The sequence below is a fragment of the Mustelus asterias genome, chromosome 4 (genome assembly GCF_964213995.1).
Source record: "Mustelus asterias chromosome 4, sMusAst1.hap1.1, whole genome shotgun sequence".
NCBI classification, from domain to species: domain Eukaryota; kingdom Metazoa; phylum Chordata; class Chondrichthyes; order Carcharhiniformes; family Triakidae; genus Mustelus; species Mustelus asterias.
The window spans coordinates 124,388,773-124,410,500 of record NC_135804.1 but is presented as its reverse complement, the minus strand read 5'-3'; the positions used below and the strand labels follow the sequence as shown (position 1 = coordinate 124,410,500).

Below are 21,728 nucleotides of genomic sequence, written 5' to 3'. Positions count from 1 at the left end.
ACCTATGCTATATTAAGCCTGTTAAAAGGTTTTTGTTTGTTAGAACAGCTTTAATATTCAATTAAGTGTTAATACATTATTGTGGTTTTCTTTTTGTTTGTAATTGTTAAAAGTTCTTGCTAATTTTCTTACTATACATGTTAACTATATTCTGAAATAAACATTGCTTGATAAAACCTTCCTAGTGGATTGTTGAATCATACCTGAAGTGAAACATATCATGCTCATCCTAGCCAAATTCAAAATTTTTTTAAAAACTTGTGGTTCGGGCAGTCTCCGTAAAGCACATTGAAGCTTCTGCTCTTATAACACAAGCATTAGGAAGGTTGGGGTCATACTTACAGACTGAGCTAAGGTGTTCTGCAAAATAGCCACGTAGTGTACGTTTAGTATCCCCAATGTACAGCAGACTGCATTGGGAACAGCAAAAACAGTAGACTAAATTGAAGGAGTTGCAAATGAAATGTTGCTTCACCTGAAAGGCATGTTTTGGACTGTTAAGGTCTTATAGTAAGCATCTTCCTATTTGAATTTATGTATTGATGTCTTTAGCAGGCATGAGCATATGCAAGTGAAGTCATTGGTAGTGCAGGTTTTCGCAGGTCATGTCTTATCATAAGGCACCGGTGTAATTAACTGCCTCCAATTCGGAGTCCATGCTGTCCTGTATTTTGATATTTTTATAAGATTGAATATCACAACGAGTTTGGTTATCTTTTTGTGGCCAAGTTACCACAGGGACATTGAATGATGAGGGGGTGGGGGGGGGAGAAGAGGAGAGAAAAGGGACAACTTCTGCAACTGCAAGGGAAGGTGCCATAGGAAGTGGATGAGCAGTTGACCAGGGTCTCAGAGGGAGTCCCTGCAGAATGCTAACCTGGGGGGGTGGGGGGGAGGATGGTGAGGGGAAGATGTGTTTTTTGCTGGACTTGGTGGTAATGGCTGAAACCTCAGTCCTCCAATCCCACACAGCCCACTTTTATCTCCTTCCCAAAATACACAAACAGGATCAAAACTTGATGGATATTGTACTTTATATCAGTGAGAACAGAACAAATTTCCCACAACCTCCAAAGGTGCTCCAGAAGTCCTGGTTTAACAAGTGATAAATTTTAACTTAGAATATGTATGTGTGATAATAATCTTTAGATGAAAACAAGTTTATAAGTAGAAATGCTACAGGAAGCTTTAATGCAATTACATAATATAGATAATGTTGTATGGATAGCACATAACACTGTGCAGTGACATCCATCTGGCTTCTGTAATTGAAGAATGGAAATCCTTGCAGGTACAGAAGGATAAGCAAAGTTTAATCTTGTCTGTTGAATTTCTGGAAGTATGGCTTTGATTTGGTAAGACTCAATTAAGACCAGGTTATGATTAACTGAGGTTTCATCAAGGAACGAATACAGAAACATCTCATTTAAAGTATCTTTATTGCTTATAAATTATATAAACTGGCCATCAGAATATCAACATAAAAATTTACATTTTCAGAACTTTGTTACACAGTAAACAAAGTTAACGGTGCAATGCCAGAGCAAATCCACAACTGTGTATTCTTAGATTTCCACGGCTTCAATAAAGTAGCTTATTAAGTTTTTTTAAAATAATAGAACACCTCTCCTAGATTTATTTGAGACAGCATCACTCACCAATTTTACATTTATTGTTGTGCCACATTGAAAGAAAAGCAGTATGAAAAACATGTTCCACTGAACTATAGAGATTGCAAGTAAAATATCAATTTGAAAATGGTTCGAGAAGTTGGTGGTTAAAGAAAAGTGCTTTTTTTTTAATGACAGAACAACATAAGGTATAAAAAGTGTCCAAGTCTGCATTTTGTACAAGAATTCTAGAGTTACACATGTTCTCAGAAGAAAACTTCTAAAATTAATCTAGCATGATTGAAGTTGCATTTGCAAGTTATACATAGACTAAAAGTAATGACTAAACACAATTCTACACCATTAACAGTCAGGAATTACCCTACACAGTGTGCAGACTTAGTCTTAACAAGTGTCAGTAAAAAGTTAGTGAGCTACAAGCAATATCTTTGAAAGTTTCACATAGATATGTCAAACAATCCTATAGCAAAGTGATAATATCGCTTTAAAGACATAAATCTTTTAACTTTATTACAGAAAATATCCATACTTCAATCCTGGCTTGCTATCATGAATTAAATAAGCAGTGGACACAGAAAGAAAACTCCTTTGTTTTTCTAAAGCAGCAAGAAGATTAAATTAACATTTATTCAGGGTGCTCCTGGATTTCGCCATCCACCAAAAGCACACTCTAAATGTTGAGCCACACGTAAGCAGAGATGGTCATTATGGTGATTAGCTACAAGTTGAATTCCAAGAGGCAGCCCGCCTTTGCTTAACCCAAGGGGGCACTGGGTCACTGGCAGTCCAAGCACATTGAAAATTGCTGGAAGATGAAATGACAAACATATTAAATTTATTTATTTTAAATGCACCTTACCTAGATTTCAAAATGCACCCAGGAAATAGGCTCAGAAAACATAACACAGAAATGAATGAAAAGTTGCTCTTCACTCCGAACAATGAAGGTCTGCAATGATCTGCAAACAAATTGGTCAAATCAAAAATACTGAGATATTCAAAATACAGATAGCTGCCATGATAGTAGAATTAATGCACTGTGTTGATGAGGTTTGATATGTTGTCATTCTAATTTTTAAGTCTTTAACTTTAAGGATTAAAAAACTATTATTAATGCATATGGTGCCAAATGGCAATATCTGAAAGGTGTGTTAACTAACACTGTTAATAGATTTGAGCCATACTTCAGGTTCTCTTACCAAGATTAACTTAAAAGAACCAAGTTAAGCTGCAATCAGGAACAAGGAAACAAGTTTACTAACTGGCAAAATAAATGCTCAGGATCAGGAAACACTTCAAGCACACAGTGGCTTACAACTAGAATAGCCTTCCTAAATTACCAATTTGTGTGTAGCCTTTCAGAATGCAAGGGTGTCTCCTGACACTTGGAATTCACAGAAAATGAAGCTCATACTATGCTTTGGCTAGGAATGTGATTTAAAAACTAACAGCCAATTGTGAAATATATTGGCATGTTCAGCAGCAGTTATTGGGCACAAACATGATGTCAGCAAAAATAAAAATTGCAAGTGTATAAAAATTTCAGCAGTGCAAGTGAACTGTCCAAAGTTTACAATTTGCCTTAATTAATTGCCTCAATATATTTTGATAACATGCACAAGTTTGGAATGAAATAGTAAATTAAGTACTGTACATTTTAATTCAGACCAAGTATGATTGATTCCAAAGGGGGTGTTACAAACCATGGTAACTATCAAAGCTTTTGAATTTTGCGTATTTTAATTTTTGACAAAAGCTATAAAATTTATTTTTGTATAAAAATTACATTGTAAATTTCCACAATTTTATTTGAGATCTATAGCTTAAAACAATTCAACTTACCTGTGTATGCAAAGTTGAAGGGCATAAGTTTAGGGTGGTGGTGTCTGGGTGCAATTACTGGATGGGATGGGTACAAAAATACACCATCATCCCCTAGTAGGCTGGAAAACTCATTCTGAAGGTTCCGACACATGTTCATCAGTTTAACATTATTTTGTTGATTTACTTTGGCCAAATCTTCCACAATACCAAGACCTGTAGTAAGAAACACGAATCACATCACATCAGGTAGTTCAGGCAAGTTTTCAATTAACTCGCAGAGCTATTTAAAAAATTATAAAGCATGTTACTGATACAAAAATGTACCTCAAGACTACTGTGTCCAATCATTTTTGATGGTCTTGCAAGAACAAATTCTGCCTATAGTCATGAATTCAGAATTTTTAAAAAATCTTCTCAATTTGCTAATGTTGCCACCTGAAGGCACCACGCCCACCCCAGTTTACAAAAAACATTTGTTTGTCACAGTTGCATTGAAATACTGAAACAAACTCTAATACTGCAATCACTACTCAAAGCTGTCAGGTGCAGTTTCTAATGTAGCACGTTACAACTATAAAGAAAGGGTTTACTGCAGAAATCTGAAGCATTCCCATGTCTGCTTACCCTCTCTTCTGTCAATTATCCTCATTTTAGGATTTTACTGTTGAGTCCACTTAGACAAGTTACAAACATAGCCACTAACTAAGTACTGCAATGTCATTTTATCAGAATGTATGTGGCGTTTTACTTGCATAAAAGCTGGTCATGGGTTAGTTTATTTAGTTAAAATTTGGATTCGGTTACAAAACATTTTTCAAAGTAATTTACCCTCCACATCCTTTAGTCTAGATCTGTCAAGTTAACGGGGAAAAATAAAGACATTGTGGCGATACTGTGCCTTTAAAAAATGTATTTGTATTATGCTTTTGTGAAGGATATGTTTAAAATTCAGTTCTGTTTATTTGGTGCCAATATGTCTATGAACCCAATGCTGAGGATGCAGGAGGATAATTGATCCTAGATAATAGGGTGAGTGAATGCATTTGTGTTTATGCGTGGTTTTCCCTTGGTGTTTCAGAGTAGAGTTTAATTAGGTTGATTGACAAGGGACAGTCATGTGAATGGGTGTAGCTAAGCTCATTGGGGAAAAACAGTTAGTTTCTGCTTGATCCTAAATGAAACAAGAGGTGTTTCCTTTTCTCTCTCTCTGGCGGTTGCTGTTTGAATGTCAATGGACAGATGTATCTCTATCTTCAGAAGTGTTCAAAGGCTTGGTTGGCAGCAGCCCAAATACCAACACACAAACCTGGGTTGTTTGCCAACTGATTTTTTTGAAGGGGCATTTAAGTCTGAGGAATATTGCTTAAATTTGAACCAATAGATACATTAGCAATTAAGAATTGTATCTTCATGTTTAAGTATTTCAAGCTAATTCATTTGTTATATGTGAACTGCATTGTTAAAAATGAAGTTTATTTTGAGAAAAGCTTTCCAAGGTGTCAACAGAATCACACCTGGAGTGAAACACCTTATCTTCACACTAATGCCAACAAAAAAGTTGGGGTCCAGTCTAACTTCATAATATACTTTGGGCTTTCTAACACACAATCATGTATTTTAATTTGCAATAACCTGCAACTTCCAGAGAATTTTCTCCATGCTCCCTAAACCAACCAGCCTTTTAGTTCATGCATTGAAATACTGAAACAAACTCTAATACTGCAATCACTACTCAAAGCTGTCAGGTGCAGTTTCTAATGTAGCACGTTACAACTATAAAGAAAGGGTTTACTGCAGAAATCTGAAGCATTCCCATGTCTGCTTACCCTCTCTTCTGTCAATTATCCTCATTTTAGGATTTTACTGACACTCCTCCCTGCCCCCTAATACCTTTGCAATACTTTCTTTTCATTAAATTTTCCACAAGAGTTTAAACGAGTTTTCACTCAATTTTGTTTCTACTTTTCCAGCTCTCACTGCTTGAATGAAAAATCCATAACAACTCATTCACTATTGGCTTCATAAAATAATGATCTTTATTCCTCCTCAGCCAGTTTCACACCTTGAATAATAATGTACTTACAGATAGTGTACCAGGATGGGTTCAGAGAAGGGCCACGTTGACTGAACTATAAATTGGAACAACTATATTAATGCACTGCAATATGCAGTTTATTTGCCCAAGATCTGAGTTAATCGTGTACCCTGGTTGACACCCTGATCTTAGAAGGTAAGTAAACACTGGAATGGTCAAGTGTGTGCGCAAGGGAGAGGGCAATGATGAAAATCATGTAGGAGCAGAGTTTTTAAAACTATATTGGCAGACACCGTTATTGGAAGATTTCTGGTACAACCAAATTCTTCCAAACCCTGATACTCAACATTGTGCTTGAAAAATCATGATGCAGCAGGTTTAGAAAAGGACCTCACTATAAGAGTTAGAGTACATTTTATTCATTAGGATATTTTCTGCCCCCCCCCCAAAGACTTTTTGGATTCACCAATATTCAGTTAACACAAGGGTGCAGTTTGCCAGAGATAATGATTTCAGATATTGAATGAAGTCATTAGTCAGATATGTAACATTGTTTATTGTGCCTCATTTTAAAATCAACAGCAAATTGTGCACGTTCTCACTCCCCCACAGCTAATTTCTCATGCTATAAGTACCTGAGTATCTGGTTTTCCTTAATATTAAAAGATTGAAACATTGAAGTCTCAGGAGTGTCACTGTGTTGCCGGAGTACTTCTAAAATCGTGGACCCTGCAAGCATGCTACCTCAGTAAAAAGTTAATGTTACAAGTCTACTTAAGACAACGGCTGGAATTTTACCACCCCATCCACCACGGGAATCGGAGCAGGTGATGGGTTGGCCAAGGAAAGGTCTGTTGACCTTGGGCGGGATTTTACGATTTTGGTACATGAGGCCATAAAATCCCACCCAATTTCATTTTTGCTTCAATGAGAAGTCTAAACCATGTTTGCAATATCATAAACATAACAATTACAACACAGATTAACTGTATTCTGCCAAGGTAAACTTTACCTATAGCAGGAAGTGTATGCAACGAGAGTCCCAGAACCTTTTTCACTAATTCCCACAGTGGCTTTATCTCCTTCCCACGATCTGCCATCAAATCTTTGAAAGACTCGGATTCCTGTAATAAGATAGACTGTTATCTAACAATATACCTTTTGTTTTTAGTTTACAGTTAAAACAAAGTTTTAATTCTGGGCTCAGACAAAGGTGCAGATGGGCAATATTATGGTGGTGGAAGTAGGCGGTCTTTGTGATGGAAAGGATATGGTTGGTTGGAGGTTCACTCCCAGGTCAAATAGGATGCTGAGTTATAAAACTAAACTTGAGAAAGAAGAAAAAAATTGAGAAATTCACTGTTTTTGTTTCAAACTCTGAGATTATTGAACAATTGCACCTTTAATTTCAGCATTTATTTTAAAAGTTTAACTTCAGGGTTTCTTTCAGAGAGGAAAGACAACAAAATACTATTAATTCCTCAAGCGTCATAAACAACAAATGCAACTGTACCTTGCCATCAGTCTCTGGGGAGGACATCATTGCTGACCAAATCTGGAAAGCATACTTCATCTTGTGGATCTGAACTTGCTGTACCTGAACACCAAACTGCACTTCAAGATATTCAGTTAACTGAAAAAATCCCAAAATATAGCACCAAAACATTAAATGTGCAATAAAGATTTACATTACCAGCTGATAATATTTATGACAGCTGTAAACAGAAAGAGTCAGTAAAAATATTTTTAGCTAAAAGCATGGTATTTAAGGTACTGCAAAATTCTTGATTTAAATTATGGAATTGTTAGACAATTCAAACTCACCAACACCCTCATCATTAATTTAATTCAGACTTAGAAGTTTCTTAAGATAGAAAAGGTGGGGGGGGGTGGGGGAGAAGAGAGATAATTGATAAACTAATCAAATTCATGAAGATAAAACTCATGGTTTAGGTATTTTGCATCCCTACATATTAAAAGAAGTTATGGAACAGATGGCAGATGTACTATTACACAGATGTTAAAAAAAAACAGAAAAGTGAATCATGCCAGAGAACTGGCAGACAGCTAACATAATTCCTTTATATAAAAAGGCAACTATAGTCCAATTAGTTTAACATCAGTGGTAGGAAAGAATGGAATAGAAAGGCATCCCTATGCAAAGATGGAATAGAAAGGCATCCTGAAACTGAAAATACAAGTCTAGTCGGTACAGATTCCAATATTTGACCAAACTTATTGAATTCAATGATGAGGTAACAGAAAGGGTAATATGGGAGACATAATATATTTGGATTTCAAAAATGCCTTTGAAAACCTAGTGCATAATAGATTCATGACCAAGGTCATGAATCTATTATTACATGTGGAATTAGGAGTCAAGTAGCAAAACAGCTAGGAAGCTGGCTCCAAAACAGAAGAATGTGTAGTGGTTCAAGATAGTTGCTCAGATTGGCAAGGAAGGGGCACAAGATTCCACTGTTCACCATTTACATAAACAATTATGACTTTGGAATCTGAAATGCAATTTCAAAGTTTGTAGAAAACACCAAAGTCAGGAGTGTAGTTAAAATAGAGGAAGACTACAATATAGAAACACGATAATAAACTTTCAGAATAGCATGTAATTGGCAAATTATACAGTGAAGCCAATGGCATAGTGGTAATGACACCGGAATATTAATCCAAAGTCCTGGCCTAATACTCTGAAATCATGAGCTCAAATCCCATCATGGAGAGCGGAGCCAAGAGGACAAAAGAGCGAGACTGGAAGCCGGGAGCACAAAAGAGTGCAGGAAGAGCGAAACTGAGAACACAGTGCTAGCTTGAACTTCAGAGATTCCAAGATGACGTCAGGATTCAAAAGTGATCCAAGGCAAGTGGAAGCAGTTAATTTGATGAATGCAGTATTACTTATAGTCGTAAGGTCTTCATTTTGTATTTTATAGTTTGTATTAATGAGGACCAGGGAAGAAGGATCCTAGATTATTTGATTTTAAATATTTTCCCAAAGCATTTTAAAAAGGGAGGCAAGGGAGCTCAAAACGGTGGTGTACTCTTCCTGTTCTACGTGAGAAACCAGGAATAGGTTATCCTAGAATGGGTATTGTGTAATGAGAAAGGAATAATTTTGGGCGACACGGTAGCACAGTGGTTAGCACTGTTGCTTCACAGCTCCAAGGACCTGGGTTCGATTCCCGGCTTGGGTCACTGTCTGTGTGGCGTTTGCACATTCTCCTCGTGTCTGCGTGGGTTTCCCCCGGGTGCTCCGGTTTCCTCCCACAGTCCAAAGATGTGCGGGTTAGGTTGATTGGCCATGCTAAAAATTGCCCCTTAGTGTCCTGGGATGCGTAGATTAGAGGGATTAGCGGGTAAAATATGTAGGGATATGGGGGTAGGGCCTGGATGGTATTGTGGTCAGTGCAGACTCGATGGGCCGAATGGCCTCTTTCTGTACTGTAGGGTTTCTATGATTCTATGAATTGGCAATCTAGTTATGGGAGGCCCCTTGGGGATAAGCAACTGTAATATGATAGAATTCTTCATCAAGGTGAAGAGTGACGTAGTTGATTTTGAGACTAGGGTCCTGAATCTAAATAAAGGAAATTGCGATGGTATGAGATGCAAGTTGGCTATGATGGATTAGGGAACATTACTTAAAGGAATGATGCTGACTAGACAATTGTAAACATTCAAGAGTGCTTAGGTGTACTGCAACAATTGTTCATTCCTGTCTAGCACAAAATAAAATGGGAAAGGTGGTCAAACCATGACTTACAAGGGAAATTAGAGATAATATTGGATTCAAGGAAGAGACATACAAAATACTCAACTAAAAAAAACAGACCTGAGGATTGGGAGTAGTTTAGAATGCAGCAAAGGAGGACAAAGGGATTGATTAAAAGGGGAACATAGAGTATGAGTGTAAGTTTGCAGGGAACATAAAACTGACTGCTAAAGCTTTGCGAAGAGAAATAGATTGGTAAAGACAAAAATAGGTCCCTTACAGTCAGAAACAAGGGAATTTATAAAGGAGAACAAAGAAATGGCTTACCAACTAAATACATATTTTTGCTCTGTCTTCACAAAGGAGGACACAAATAACAGCAGAAATGTTGGGGAACACAGGGTTTAGTGAGAGAGAGGACCTGAAGGAAATCAGTAGTAGGGAAATGCTGTTGGGGAATTTGATGTGATCGAAGGCTGATAAATTCCCAAGGCCTGATTATCTACATACCAGGGTACATGAGGAAGTGGCCATAAAAATAGTGGATGCATTGGTGGTCAGCTTCCAAGATTCTGGAACAGTTTCTATAGATTGGGAGGGTAGTTAATGTAACTTTTCTATTTAAAATGGGAAGTAGAGAGAAAACACGGAATTATAGACCAGTCAGTCTGACTTCAGTTGTGGGAAAAATGCTAGTGTCCATTACACAGGGCACTTAAGCGTGGCAGGATTGGACAGAGTCAGCATGGATTTATGAAAGGGAAGTCATGCTTGGCAAATCTATTGGAATTCTTTGATGATGTAACTAGTAGAGTTGACAAGGGAGAGCCTGAGGATGTGGTTTATTTGGACTTACAGAAGGCTTTTGACAAACTCCCACATAAAAAATGAGCATGTAAAATGAAAGTGCATGGAATTAGGGGTAGTGCACCGAGATGGATAGAAAACTGGTTGACAGACAAGGAGTAGGAATAAATGGGTCTTTTTCCAAGTGGCAGGCAGTGACTAGTGGGGTATCACAATTACTGCTACTATCTCAGCTATTTGCAAAATATATTAATGATTCAGATTAGGGATCTAAATCTAATATCTCCAAATTTGCAGATGAGACAAAGTTGGGTGGGAGGGTGAGCTGTGAGGAGGATGCGGAGATGTTTCAGTGTGATTTGGACAAGCGGAGTGGGCAAATGCATGGCAGATGCAGTATAGTGTGGATAAATGTGAGGTCATCCACTTTGGAAGCAAAAATAGGAAGGCAGGTTATTTTCTGAATAGATTGAGAGAGAGGAATGTGCTACAAGACCTGGGTGTTCTCGTAAGCCAGTCACTGAAACCAAGCTTGCAGATAAAGGCAGCAAATGATATGTTGGCCCTCATAGTAAGAAGTTTAACAACACCAGGTTAAAGTCCAACAGGTTTATTTGGTAGCAAAAGCCACACAAGCTTTCGGAGCCCCAACCCCAAGAAGGGGTGTTGTTAAACTTCTTACTGTGTTTACCCCAGTCCAACGCCGGCATCTCCACATCAGGCCTTCATAGTGACAGACTTAAAGTACAGGAATGAGGATGTCTTCTTGCAATTATACAGGGCCTTGGTGAGACCACACCTGGATCATTGTATGCAGCTTTGGTCTCCTTATCTAAGGAAACATGCCATAGGAAGAGCGCAGCACAAATTTACCAGACGGATTCTCGGTATGGCAGAACTGACGTACAAGGAGCGATTGAGTCGGTTATGATTGTATTCGCTGGAGTTTAGAAGAATGAGGGGGGGTAATCTCATAGAAACCTATAAAATTCCAACAGGTCTTCTTGACGAGGTAAATGCAGGAAGGATGTTCTCAATGGTGGGATGTCCAGAACCAAGGGACATGGTCTGTGGATGCAGGGTAAACATTTTACGACTGAGATAAGGAGAAATTTCTTTACCCAAAGAGTGGTGAGCCTATGAATTCACTACCACAGAAAACAGTTGAGACCAAAAAGTTGAGACCAAATTGTGTTTTCAAAAAGGAGTTAGACATAGCTCTTGGAGCTAAAGAGATCAAAGGATATGGGGGAAAGCAGGATCAGGTCATTGAATAGAAGAATCAGCCATGATCATAATGAATGCCGGAGAAGACTTGAACGGCCGAATGGCCTACTCTTGCTCCTAGAATCATAGAATCCTACGGCACAGAAGGAGGCCATTCGGCCCATAGAGTCTGCACTGACCACAATCTCACCAATGCCCTATTCCCATAACCCCATACATTTACCCTAACTAGCCTCCAGACACGAAGGTCAATTTAGCATAGGCAATCCACCTAACCCGTACATCTTTGGACTAGTTTCTATAGCAGGTGACAGAAACTGATAGGTGGTCTTAGTAATGGTGGCCACGAAAACCAATCTGGTTCTTTCCTCACCCAATGGAGTGTTTGAGAGATACAAGCTGCCACATAAATGCATTTTTTTCATACAGAAGGGCAAGAATGCATGGATAACAGTTTTTGAAAGGACAAGCAGCTGTTAGATAACTTTTGGAATTAAATATTCCAACTTACCCTTCTCTGGGCATTAATTAGTTCATTGTCTACTTTGGAAAGAAATGGAGATCCTCCATCATGTTCCATGGAATAAAATTTCACTTTTTTAATGAAAACATCTTCATCAAGCTTCACCCTTTTTAAATACAAAATGAATATGTTATTCTAGAAGCAGAGACTTGACAAGCTACTGTTCCTTAGAATCTAAATGCTCAAAGCAGTGCTATTAATAAACAAATTCTACTGAAACCTCAGATAGCCTTGCCAGAGTTAGGTTACCTTTTATGTAAAAGTCACCAATGACCTGTATATTCATAGTCAGACTTCTTATTCTTATATTCTAATCCCCAAGGAAGGCAAATGGTTTCGTTATTAAGTGCTTGCTCTACCTACAATGTTAACATTCTGTAATTCATGTACAAGGACATCAACGTCCCTCTGAATGTGTACATTTTGCAGTCTCAAAAAATATTCTGTTACTTCATTTTTCCTACCAAAGTGCTTCACTTTTTGTCACATTGCATTCCATTATTCTATCCCACTCATTCTATCTATTCATACACATCTTCAGCTTTTTTGCCTCCTCTTCACTGCTTACTCTCTCACCTAACTTTGTAGATCAGTGAATATATGGCATTCAGTATCCTTATCAAACGTAGATTGTTAAAAAGCGGAGGTCCAACTACTAGTCCTTGTGGTATCCCACTGGTTACAGCCTGTCAGCCCAAAAATGTCCTATGTATTCCAATTGTGTTTGCCTCTTAACCAATCCTCAATCCAGCCTAATTTATTAATTCCAATCCACGAGGTATAATTTTGTATAACAGCCTTATTGGATGATTTCTGAAATTCCAAATATATGAATCCACAGCTTCTTTTATCCATTCATTAACTACATCCTAAAAAAATTAAGATTTGTCAAACATAATTTTCCTGTCAATAATTTGTGTTGATTCTATTTGTAACCCCCTGCTGATCACTATATGGGGCTACTATTTAACTGTTCGATTTACAGGATCCTGAATTCCTAGCAGTTGATGGTGAGCTGGCTAAATTTCCTGTTTACCCATAAATGCCAGTACAGGCTTGCATGGAAAGGATTTGAGTATGTTTAGCGCGGTGCCTCCAAAAATGTTATTGAGATAAACCTTATAATGAGAAACGGTTTGGAACAACAAAGTAAACGGGATAACAAAAACAAATATAATTAGCAGATATAAACAAGTAAAGAATCCCAACTGAAGATTTTCCAATTAACAGTTTCAACCTGAGAAATGTTCAGAATATCACCAAGCACTTTGAATTTTAAACGTTGGGGCCCATCCGTTGGTGCACATCTGAAGAAAACCACATTCTGTTACTGTTCCTGTCTGATAGTACTCACTTAACCCCGACACACACACAGTCCAGATGGGTCTACGAGAGGGAAGATGATGGAGCAAGCACACGAGGCAGAGGTACCGCGAGCTATCTGTGTAGTAACGCAGGTCCAGTGCGCTGAAGGCTGTCCTCCTCGGCAGTCATGAAAAACCAAGCAGTTCTACCTGAGAAAGATTCACTTCGAACTGACTTTTTACTGCCTCTGAAAAGCGTCTCTTCAAAAACGTGGCTGTCCCTCTTCTGCACACTCCCTCCTCAGCTCTGCAGCTGCTTCACTTCCTGGCGCCTTTTTTTTTCTTCCCGCCCCCAGAGCAATCCCATTGGCCCAGCCCATATCACTCAACCAACAGCACCCTGTTCACAGCACCCGCCCGGCAAACAGGACACTGAAACCCACAAGGGACAAAGAACACTGGTAAACGTCTTCCCCACAAATTTTCCTCAGTCCCTTACATATTTAATAGCATTAGGCCATAACTTGCAAGCTCCAGGGTAGCATATCTGGTGAGGGGATTACCCCAAAGATACTCTGAGGATACGCCAGAGATTTTGAGATAAGGACTACATGACAATTGTCAGGGGAGTTTAAACTTCCGATGGACAATTCCTCTCCGCAGCCTTGCAGTGGGAATCATCCAAAAATGTGATTTAAATTGCAAACTTCAGATGGCTCTGACTGTGTTACAGCATAATTACCCAAAAAACATTAGGGGAATTAAAATTACCTCTAGCTTCTGGATAATTATAACACTGACCCACCCTAAGCCCCCACAAGACTCCTCATTGCCTCCCCCTACTCCAGGCCAGGTCCAACTCCCATCACCCCCACCCACCCACCCAGACTCCACTCCCAGGCCTCATCCTGCTGGCCTGACTTCCTCTGCTCCAACAAGCTCAAATCCTGCTGCCCACTCCTTCACCCAGGCATGACTCCCGACTATCCCCTCACCTTCCCCTACCCAGGACCAAGTCAGGCAGTGCCATAAAAATGGGGTGGAGCTTACCTCCCTTCAGCAGTACTACTCTTGCCAGTAAGCCCCGGGAGCAATACACAGACTTTGAGAGCATGACGGGATCACCTGGGTTTCCTGGTAAGCAATTTTGAGCTAAGTGGCAGTCCAACTCAATTGCCAATCTATCGGAAATTACAACCCATTATTTTCTAAGGGCCCAAATGTCATGTCCTTCGTAATTGATTCTAACATTATTCTTACCACTAATATTAGGCAAACTGGCATATAGATTCCCATTTTTTCTTTCATAAAAAGCTGGGATATGTTTGTCACTTTCCAATCCTAAAATATTCCAGATTATCAAAATTAAAACGCACCTACCATGTCTGTAGCAAACTCTTCTAAAACTCTAGGACATTCATCATGAGATCCAGGAGATTTATCAACACTTAGTCCCATGAAATTCTCCACTAATATTTATTTATTTGTTATTATATGCACCCCTAAGGGTCCATAAAGAATCAAGAGATAGGCTTGGTAACTTGAACAGTGGGGAGCTCTCTATTTGAGGTGTGCACTGATTCACAGTTAGGTCTAAGACTGCCCAGCAGGATCCCACATTGGGAGGAGCCAATTGCCCAGGGGTCACCTGACCTGTACTATTAAAGGGGCAATCCGTACCCCAAACCCCAACATATAATATACATCTACATATATCACACTTATTTCTTTAAATTCTTCATTCATATCCTTAGTTCCATCTTATTTCCAGAATAATTATTGGGACTTCTATTTTAAAGACAAAAAAAGTATTAGTTTAATGTCTCTGCCATTTTGTTATTCCCCATTCCAATTCATCTGTTTCTATCTTTAATGAACCCATGTTTACTTTCACTAATCTCTTACAATTTACATTTTATATCTCCATTTACTTTTCCCTTTCCTCATCAACTTCTTGATCTGCCTTTGCCAAATTCCAAAATTTTCCCCAACTTCAGGCTTACTCTTTTAAGTCTTGTCCTTTGATCTAATGCTATCTTTAACTCCCCTTGTTAGAGACATTTGGACTGGTTTTCTCTGTGGGTTTCTTGTGTCTTACAAAATGCATACATGTCATAAAATATGTATTAATTATTTAAGTGCTAACCAATACTCATCCACTGTCATTTGTTTAATGCGATTTCTCAATCTATCCTAATCAATTCACTCCTCATACTAACGTAGCTTGCTTTGTTTATATTTAAGGTTTGTAGTTTCAAACTTGACTAAATCACTTCCAAATTCAAAATAAAATTTTATGATATTATGATCACTCTTCCCTCGAGACCCCTTTAGTACCAGTTTAATAATTAACCTTTCTCACTGCACAAAACTAGATCCAAAATAACCTGTTCCCGAGTTGATTCCTCATCATATTGATGTTAAAATTTTTTTACATTAATTCCATGAGCTTCACATTTCTCTGTAAGCTGTGTGGCCTCCAACTCAAACGTTATGTGCAACCCATGCAAAGGTTTGTCTCTTTATGTTACCATACTTATACGATTGCCCAATAAAATCTCAAAGGTCTACAAAACAAAATTTAGAGGGAATGTTGCTCCACACAATTACTGTAGTTTTGGTTGGCCCAGTGTAAAAGATGATTGAAGTCTGCATGATTACTGTATTACACTTATTACAGGAATATTTAATTTCCTGACTTTGTCTGTCCCGCAATGCCACTATTGTTAGGGGACCTATAAACAAACTGTTTTCTGTCCCTTGATGTTTCTTTTGTCATGTCCAATACTGGCACATCCGATTCTGAACTTCAGACTAACTTTATTCATAGCATCCCTATATTGCAGGAGGCCATTCTGCCCTTTGAGTCTGCACCGACTCTCTGAAAGGGCATCTTACACAGGCTTACACCACCCCCCAACCCCCATCCCCATAACCTTGTGCATATCCAATGCCAATCCACCCAACGTATACATCTTTGGATCCTAAAGGGCAATTTTAGCATGGCCAATCAACCCTAACCCGCACATCTTCAGACTGTGGGAGGAAATAGGAGCACCTGGAGGAAACCCACGCAGACATGGGGAGAATGTGCAAACTCCACACAGACAGTCACCTGAGGCCTGAATTGAACCTTTGTCCCTGGCGCTGTGAGGCAGCAACGCTAACCACTGTACCACCCAGATTTTAAAAGTGAATACAAAAGGCTGAAAAGAAAGCTGGCCCGAGTCACCTGTGTGTCTTTTAGGGCAATTCATAAAATCCCTACAGTGCAGAAGGAGGCTTCTTGGTCCGTTCAGTCTGCATGGACCACAATCCCACACAGACCCTGTCCCCATAACCCCACTTACCACCTTGCTAGCCCCCCTGACACTAAGGGGCAAATTACTATGGCCAATCAACCTAACCCGCACATCTGTGGGAGGAAACCGGAGCACCCAGAGAGAATGTGCAAACTCCACACAATCACCAGAGGCCGGATTTGAACCTGGCTCCCTAGTGCTGTGAGACAGCAGTGATAATCACTGATTGGAATCTCCCTGAAGGAACATTCCAAACTGTGAATCAATGGCTTTTCCTGAAACCAATCCAAAAGGGGCATTAACAAATAGAATGGATCATTCAGAAAACCAAGATACTGGATGTTTCAAACATTTTCAAATAAGAGGGAGTCCCACTTAAATGGCACCGGTGTTGCAAAGTTCACCATCATCACCATTGATGGTGAACCAGAAATTGAATTGACTGGCCATATTAAAATAATGGCTTGGAGATGACAATGGCATAGTGATAATGTCACTGAAATAGTAATCCAGAGGCTCAGGCTAAGGCTCTGGGGACAATGGTAAAATTTGAATTCAATTAATGGAATTGGATTATTGATGTTGGTGGTCCCTGCAAACTTCCCAGTTCCATTCAATTTCACTTTATTGTCCATACGGTAATTCAGTTTGGGTTCATTGCTTGTTCATTCAAAAATTACATACTATTAATAATGATAAAAATAAGAAAGAAAATTACTCTATCACAGAGGTTTAGTTTGAATAAAAATAGATTAAAAACTATTCCACTGCATATCCTCATTCATCAATCAAACTCCTTTTAAAGATTCTTAAAGAAGAGCACAAAGGAGTTCAGGAACTGATCTGTCCTGCATTGGACGGATTGTAGCCCTTTCCCTGAACACATTTAACAGTAATACTGAGACAGGGGGTGATTCTCATTGTTCATGCACAGTAACTTTTCTATGAAGTCCTCTGTTTAAGTTTATTTATCAGTGTCACAAGTAGGCTTACATTAACAGTGCAATGAAGTTACTGTGAAAATCCCCTAGTCGCCACACTCTGGTGCCTATTCGGCTATACTGAGGGAGAATTTAGCCTGGCCAATGCACCCAACCAGCACATCTTTTGGACATTGGAAGGAAACCGGAGCACCCAGAGGAAACCCATGCAAACATGGGGAGAACGTGCAGACTCCGCACAGCCAGTAACCCAAGCCGGGAATCGAACCCGGGTCCCTGACGCTATGAGGCAGCAGTGCCACCAGTCTGACGCAGGCCTTCTGTCCATCATCCCCCTCCTGTCCAATCGATAACCTATTTGACTGTTAATGGTAGAACCTTCAGCTAACCCTTGCCTTGCACTCTGGAATTCCAACCACAAAAGCCTATGTAAGCCTACCTGTGACTAATAAATAAACTTTTCTTTTTACCATATTTCCATCTATCTTTAAAAAGCCTTCTGGAAATCCATCTGCTGACCAAACTTTCAATCACCTCTTCTAAATTTCCTACAAGACTTTAATATGCTCTTTTTTTGTTGGTCTATAGATCAATAATGATTACTGCTCGAGTATTTTTTTTCTTACTTGGAGATATTTGGACCAGCCATGACTTTGAACATTGGAATGAGGTCCTCAGCGTAACGACACATGGGACCAGTACAGAGAAATTCAGCTTTTAGACCTGTTGCATTTGGAAACTGACCACCATTAGGTACCAAACCTGAAAGCACAACATCAAAATATTTCTAGAATTCCACAGGGTACATAGAAAGGATATAGGGAACCTACAAAGGATACTGAATTAATAGTGCAATTAAATTCAGATGGTATTTACTGATTCAATCACAATTTTGGTACATGGATATCACTTTCTAATTATTTTAGAGTATTTAAGTCATGCATGATCTGCAATATAAAATCTAAGTGGATGACACTGATTTCTGCTTTACTCCAGTGTTCCATGCCTAATACATTTTTTAAACCTTGACATACATATAGTTCCAGCTTAAATTCTGCAATTTAAGATGCACTGGTGTTACGAACAGGAGAGCGATTAATTAAATAGCCCTGATTTCTCACACTACCCATCCATTCACAGAAAGTGTATTTTTGATTTTCTTCAACCCTTTAGATTTGGAGTGATCCAATCATACATTAATAACCTCACAGCAAACTAAAGATAAGGTCAAATAAGAGGGTTGGTTTAATTTACACAAACAAATGTGGGAATGGGTTTTGCAATATCCATCCCTTTTTTAATTCATGCAATAAAAGACAGGTGACAGAAACATGGGGGTACAAAGCAGCCAAGCTGATGCAGATATATATTTTTCTTCCTGTCTTCTGGACAGGTTACAGGCAAAACAAAAATCAATCTTTGGATAATCTTCTAGCAGATTCTTGCATTTTGAATTACACATTTATTTGCTTGGGAATCAAGGAAGCTTTGTAGGCAATTTTGTTCACAAAAATACTGAAATACAGAATTTAATGCTGGGGGCCAGGGTTAAAAATTACTATTTTGTTTTTTGAAATCTGGGCTGAAATCTAACATAATGGAATAAAATTACCTCAGTTCAAAGAAACCCACAAGTGCCTAAAATGAAATCAGTGAAAGTAATTTGAAACCAACTTCAGGAGACACTAAATTAACAGCCTCAAAAGAGACTATTACAGTTGGCTGGAAAGTAAAAGTATTGCATAGGCTGATTTTCCAAGGCCAGAGTTAAGGCACAATATTGGGCAGTGTTAAGAGATTTTTTATCCCCCAAGTAATTTATCGATATTCGAGTTGGACTTTTTGATGCTGACAATGACCACAAAGTAGGGAAAAAATCTATTAATATTTGTATCCCCTAACAGGCAATGCAGCTTTCTAATCATAACTTTTAAGTGAAAACTGATCATTTGTAATTTAAGTACATATTCTGGAAGAAAACACTGATCATAGACTTTCACAATGCTGATTTCAGGCCAGAATTTGCATAGAAAGTTCTGCCATAAATTACCAATGGCATGTTATGACTTCTTGGGTCTTCTCACTGTCCAAATTTAGACTTGGTGAAACAATAGTTTTGTCTCCTGAACAAGATCAATGGTGATTGAATGAATTTGCTTTATTATCATAATAATTTGGAATGAGGAAACATGTCTTCTTACCTTAATTGAAAAGCCAACCGGCTAAAGCAAAGGATGCTCAAACTCTGAAGGATGATCTATAGCAACACTCAGTGGCTACTGCCTGCAACTGCATACAGACTGAGGCAGGATTTTTAAAAAGATTATTCTTACAACGTTGGCTGGACTCGCAGAAAACAACTCTTCCCTGTTTGATCAATGCTAGGTTCCCTAAAAAAATCTACATTGAGGACCACTAAATTGATTTGTAATGTTGGACAATTCCAAAGCATGAATCCAGTTTGAAGCTATCCATCCATTCAATCCGCTGTTACATGCAATATTGGAAAACGTTATTTATTGGGCGGCACGGTAGCATAGTGGTTAGCATTGCTGCTTCACAGCTCCAGGAACCTGGGTTCGATTCCCGGCTTGGGTCACTGTCTGTGCGGAGTTTGCACATTCTCCCCGTGTCTGCGTGGGTTTTCTCCGGGTGCTCGGTTTCCTCCCACAGTCCAAAGATGTGCCGGTTAGGTTGATTGGCCATGTTAAATTGCCCCTTAGTGTCCCGGGATGTGTAGGTTAGAGGGATTAGTGGGTAAATATGTAGGGATACGGGGATAAGGCCTGGGTGGAATTGTGGTCGGTGCAGACTCGATGGGCCGAATGGCCTCTTTCTGCACTGTAGGGATTCTATGGTTACAAAATTAGAGATCCTACAATAGAAATGTTAGGAAAGATGCATCGGTGCAGAGAAACTGGGTTTGAATGATTTTCTTGTACTGCAAATGAAATAAGCTGAATTCTGATAAACAAGAAAGGTGTACTGCGCCACATGTTTGCATTTCCTCAAACCGGGAGCCAACGGGCAATTAAATGGGACAAAGAAGTTTTAGGTTTTGCCGAAATGAAAGCACTAGAGTGAAAGATTAGAACACAGAACCAGTTGTGCATCAAATCCATATTTTCATTAAAATAATTAAGCTGCAACAAACACAAAACCATATAAGCCATAAAATATATTTGGATGGCCGGATCTTGCAATATAATGCACATTTTAAAACCAGTGCAGAGTGAAAGATAATTCTGACCTGGTGTAGGCTTGTGTCCAAAAATTCCATTGAAGAAGGCAGGTATTCGAATACTCCCACCAATATCAGAACCCACTCCCATTACTGATCCTGCTGCAGCAATAATGCATCCCTCACCACCTGTAAAAACAAAAACAAACAAAAAATTGTAACTTTTATCACCAATAATTAAACATTACAAAGTTTCAGAACATCTTCCCTCTTAAAGTTTTTTATTAATTCACAGGATCACAGATTTGGCTGGCATTTATCACCTATCTCTAATTTCCCTCGAGATAGTGAGCTGGCTCCTTGAACCGCTGCAGTTCTTATGATGTAGGTACACCCACTGTACTATTATGGAGGGAGTTCCAGGATTTTGACCCAGAGGCAATGAAGGAATGGCGATATATTTCCAAGTCAGGATGGTGAGTGACTTGAAGGGAAACATCCAGGTGATAGTGTTAATGCATCTGCTGTCCTTGTCCTTCTAGATGATAGCAGTCATGGGTTTGAAAGGTGAGGAGTCTTGGTGAGTTCCTGCAGTGCATCTTGTAGATGACACTGTGATGACAGTAGTGCAATTGATAAGGATGTGTAAATTTGTGCGCGTTTCGGGGAATGTTTTAAAATTCAGCTTTAGGCTTCAGGCAGTTGGCAAGTCAGTGGGAATGCAACTCAGATTTTGGGAGAGCAGGATAATTACTCATTGCAATCTTGCAAGTGGTCATTTTAGTAGAGTTAACGGACTTTTGCTTACTTAAGTTCCGTTAGGATTTCTGATTAGAGTGGCTGACAGGGTCATGTGATGATGTCATTTATGAGCAGAGTGGAAGGCAGTTTAGTTTGCAGCTGAAGCCTGGTTGAAGTTAGAAGCATTTTGCAGGCTTCGGAAATTAATTTCTCTCCGAAAGCATCAAGGCTGTCGACACTCATTGTAGCAAGTATATATATATGGTTGCTAACTGTATTTCAAGTGCCATTTACATCCGTAAGAGGAATATTGCTTATTTGGAACAGAAACATTTCAAGTTAGAAATTAAAGTTATTTCCTTTTCATTTTTAAATATTGTTCAACTATTAAGTTAAGTTGATTCACAGTTATTAAATAAAGTTTGCTTCACTATAAAAATCCCTACTTTGTCAGTGAAATCATTCCTGGAAGGAAGTATCCTTTC

General features: G+C 38.9%; 1 protein-coding gene across 1 annotated transcript in view; it reads right to left on the bottom strand.

The window, feature by feature from the left end:
- Positions 1 to 1,164: 1,164 nt before the first annotated feature.
- Positions 1,165 to 21,728, bottom strand: part of LOC144492970 (fatty-acid amide hydrolase 2-like) — a 37,528-nt gene continuing 16,964 nt past the window's right edge. Inside the window, exons 5-11 of the mRNA XM_078211697.1 lie at positions 20,572 to 20,691; positions 17,948 to 18,083; positions 11,763 to 11,880; positions 7,004 to 7,123; positions 6,503 to 6,614; positions 3,474 to 3,668; positions 1,165 to 2,436 (exon numbers count right to left, since the gene is read on the bottom strand). Of these exons, the coding sequence (XP_078067823.1) occupies positions 2,261 to 2,436; positions 3,474 to 3,668; positions 6,503 to 6,614; positions 7,004 to 7,123; positions 11,763 to 11,880; positions 17,948 to 18,083; positions 20,572 to 20,691 (977 nt within the window). The 3' untranslated portion in view covers positions 1,165 to 2,260. The remainder of the gene's footprint in view (positions 2,437 to 3,473; positions 3,669 to 6,502; positions 6,615 to 7,003; positions 7,124 to 11,762; positions 11,881 to 17,947; positions 18,084 to 20,571; positions 20,692 to 21,728) is intronic.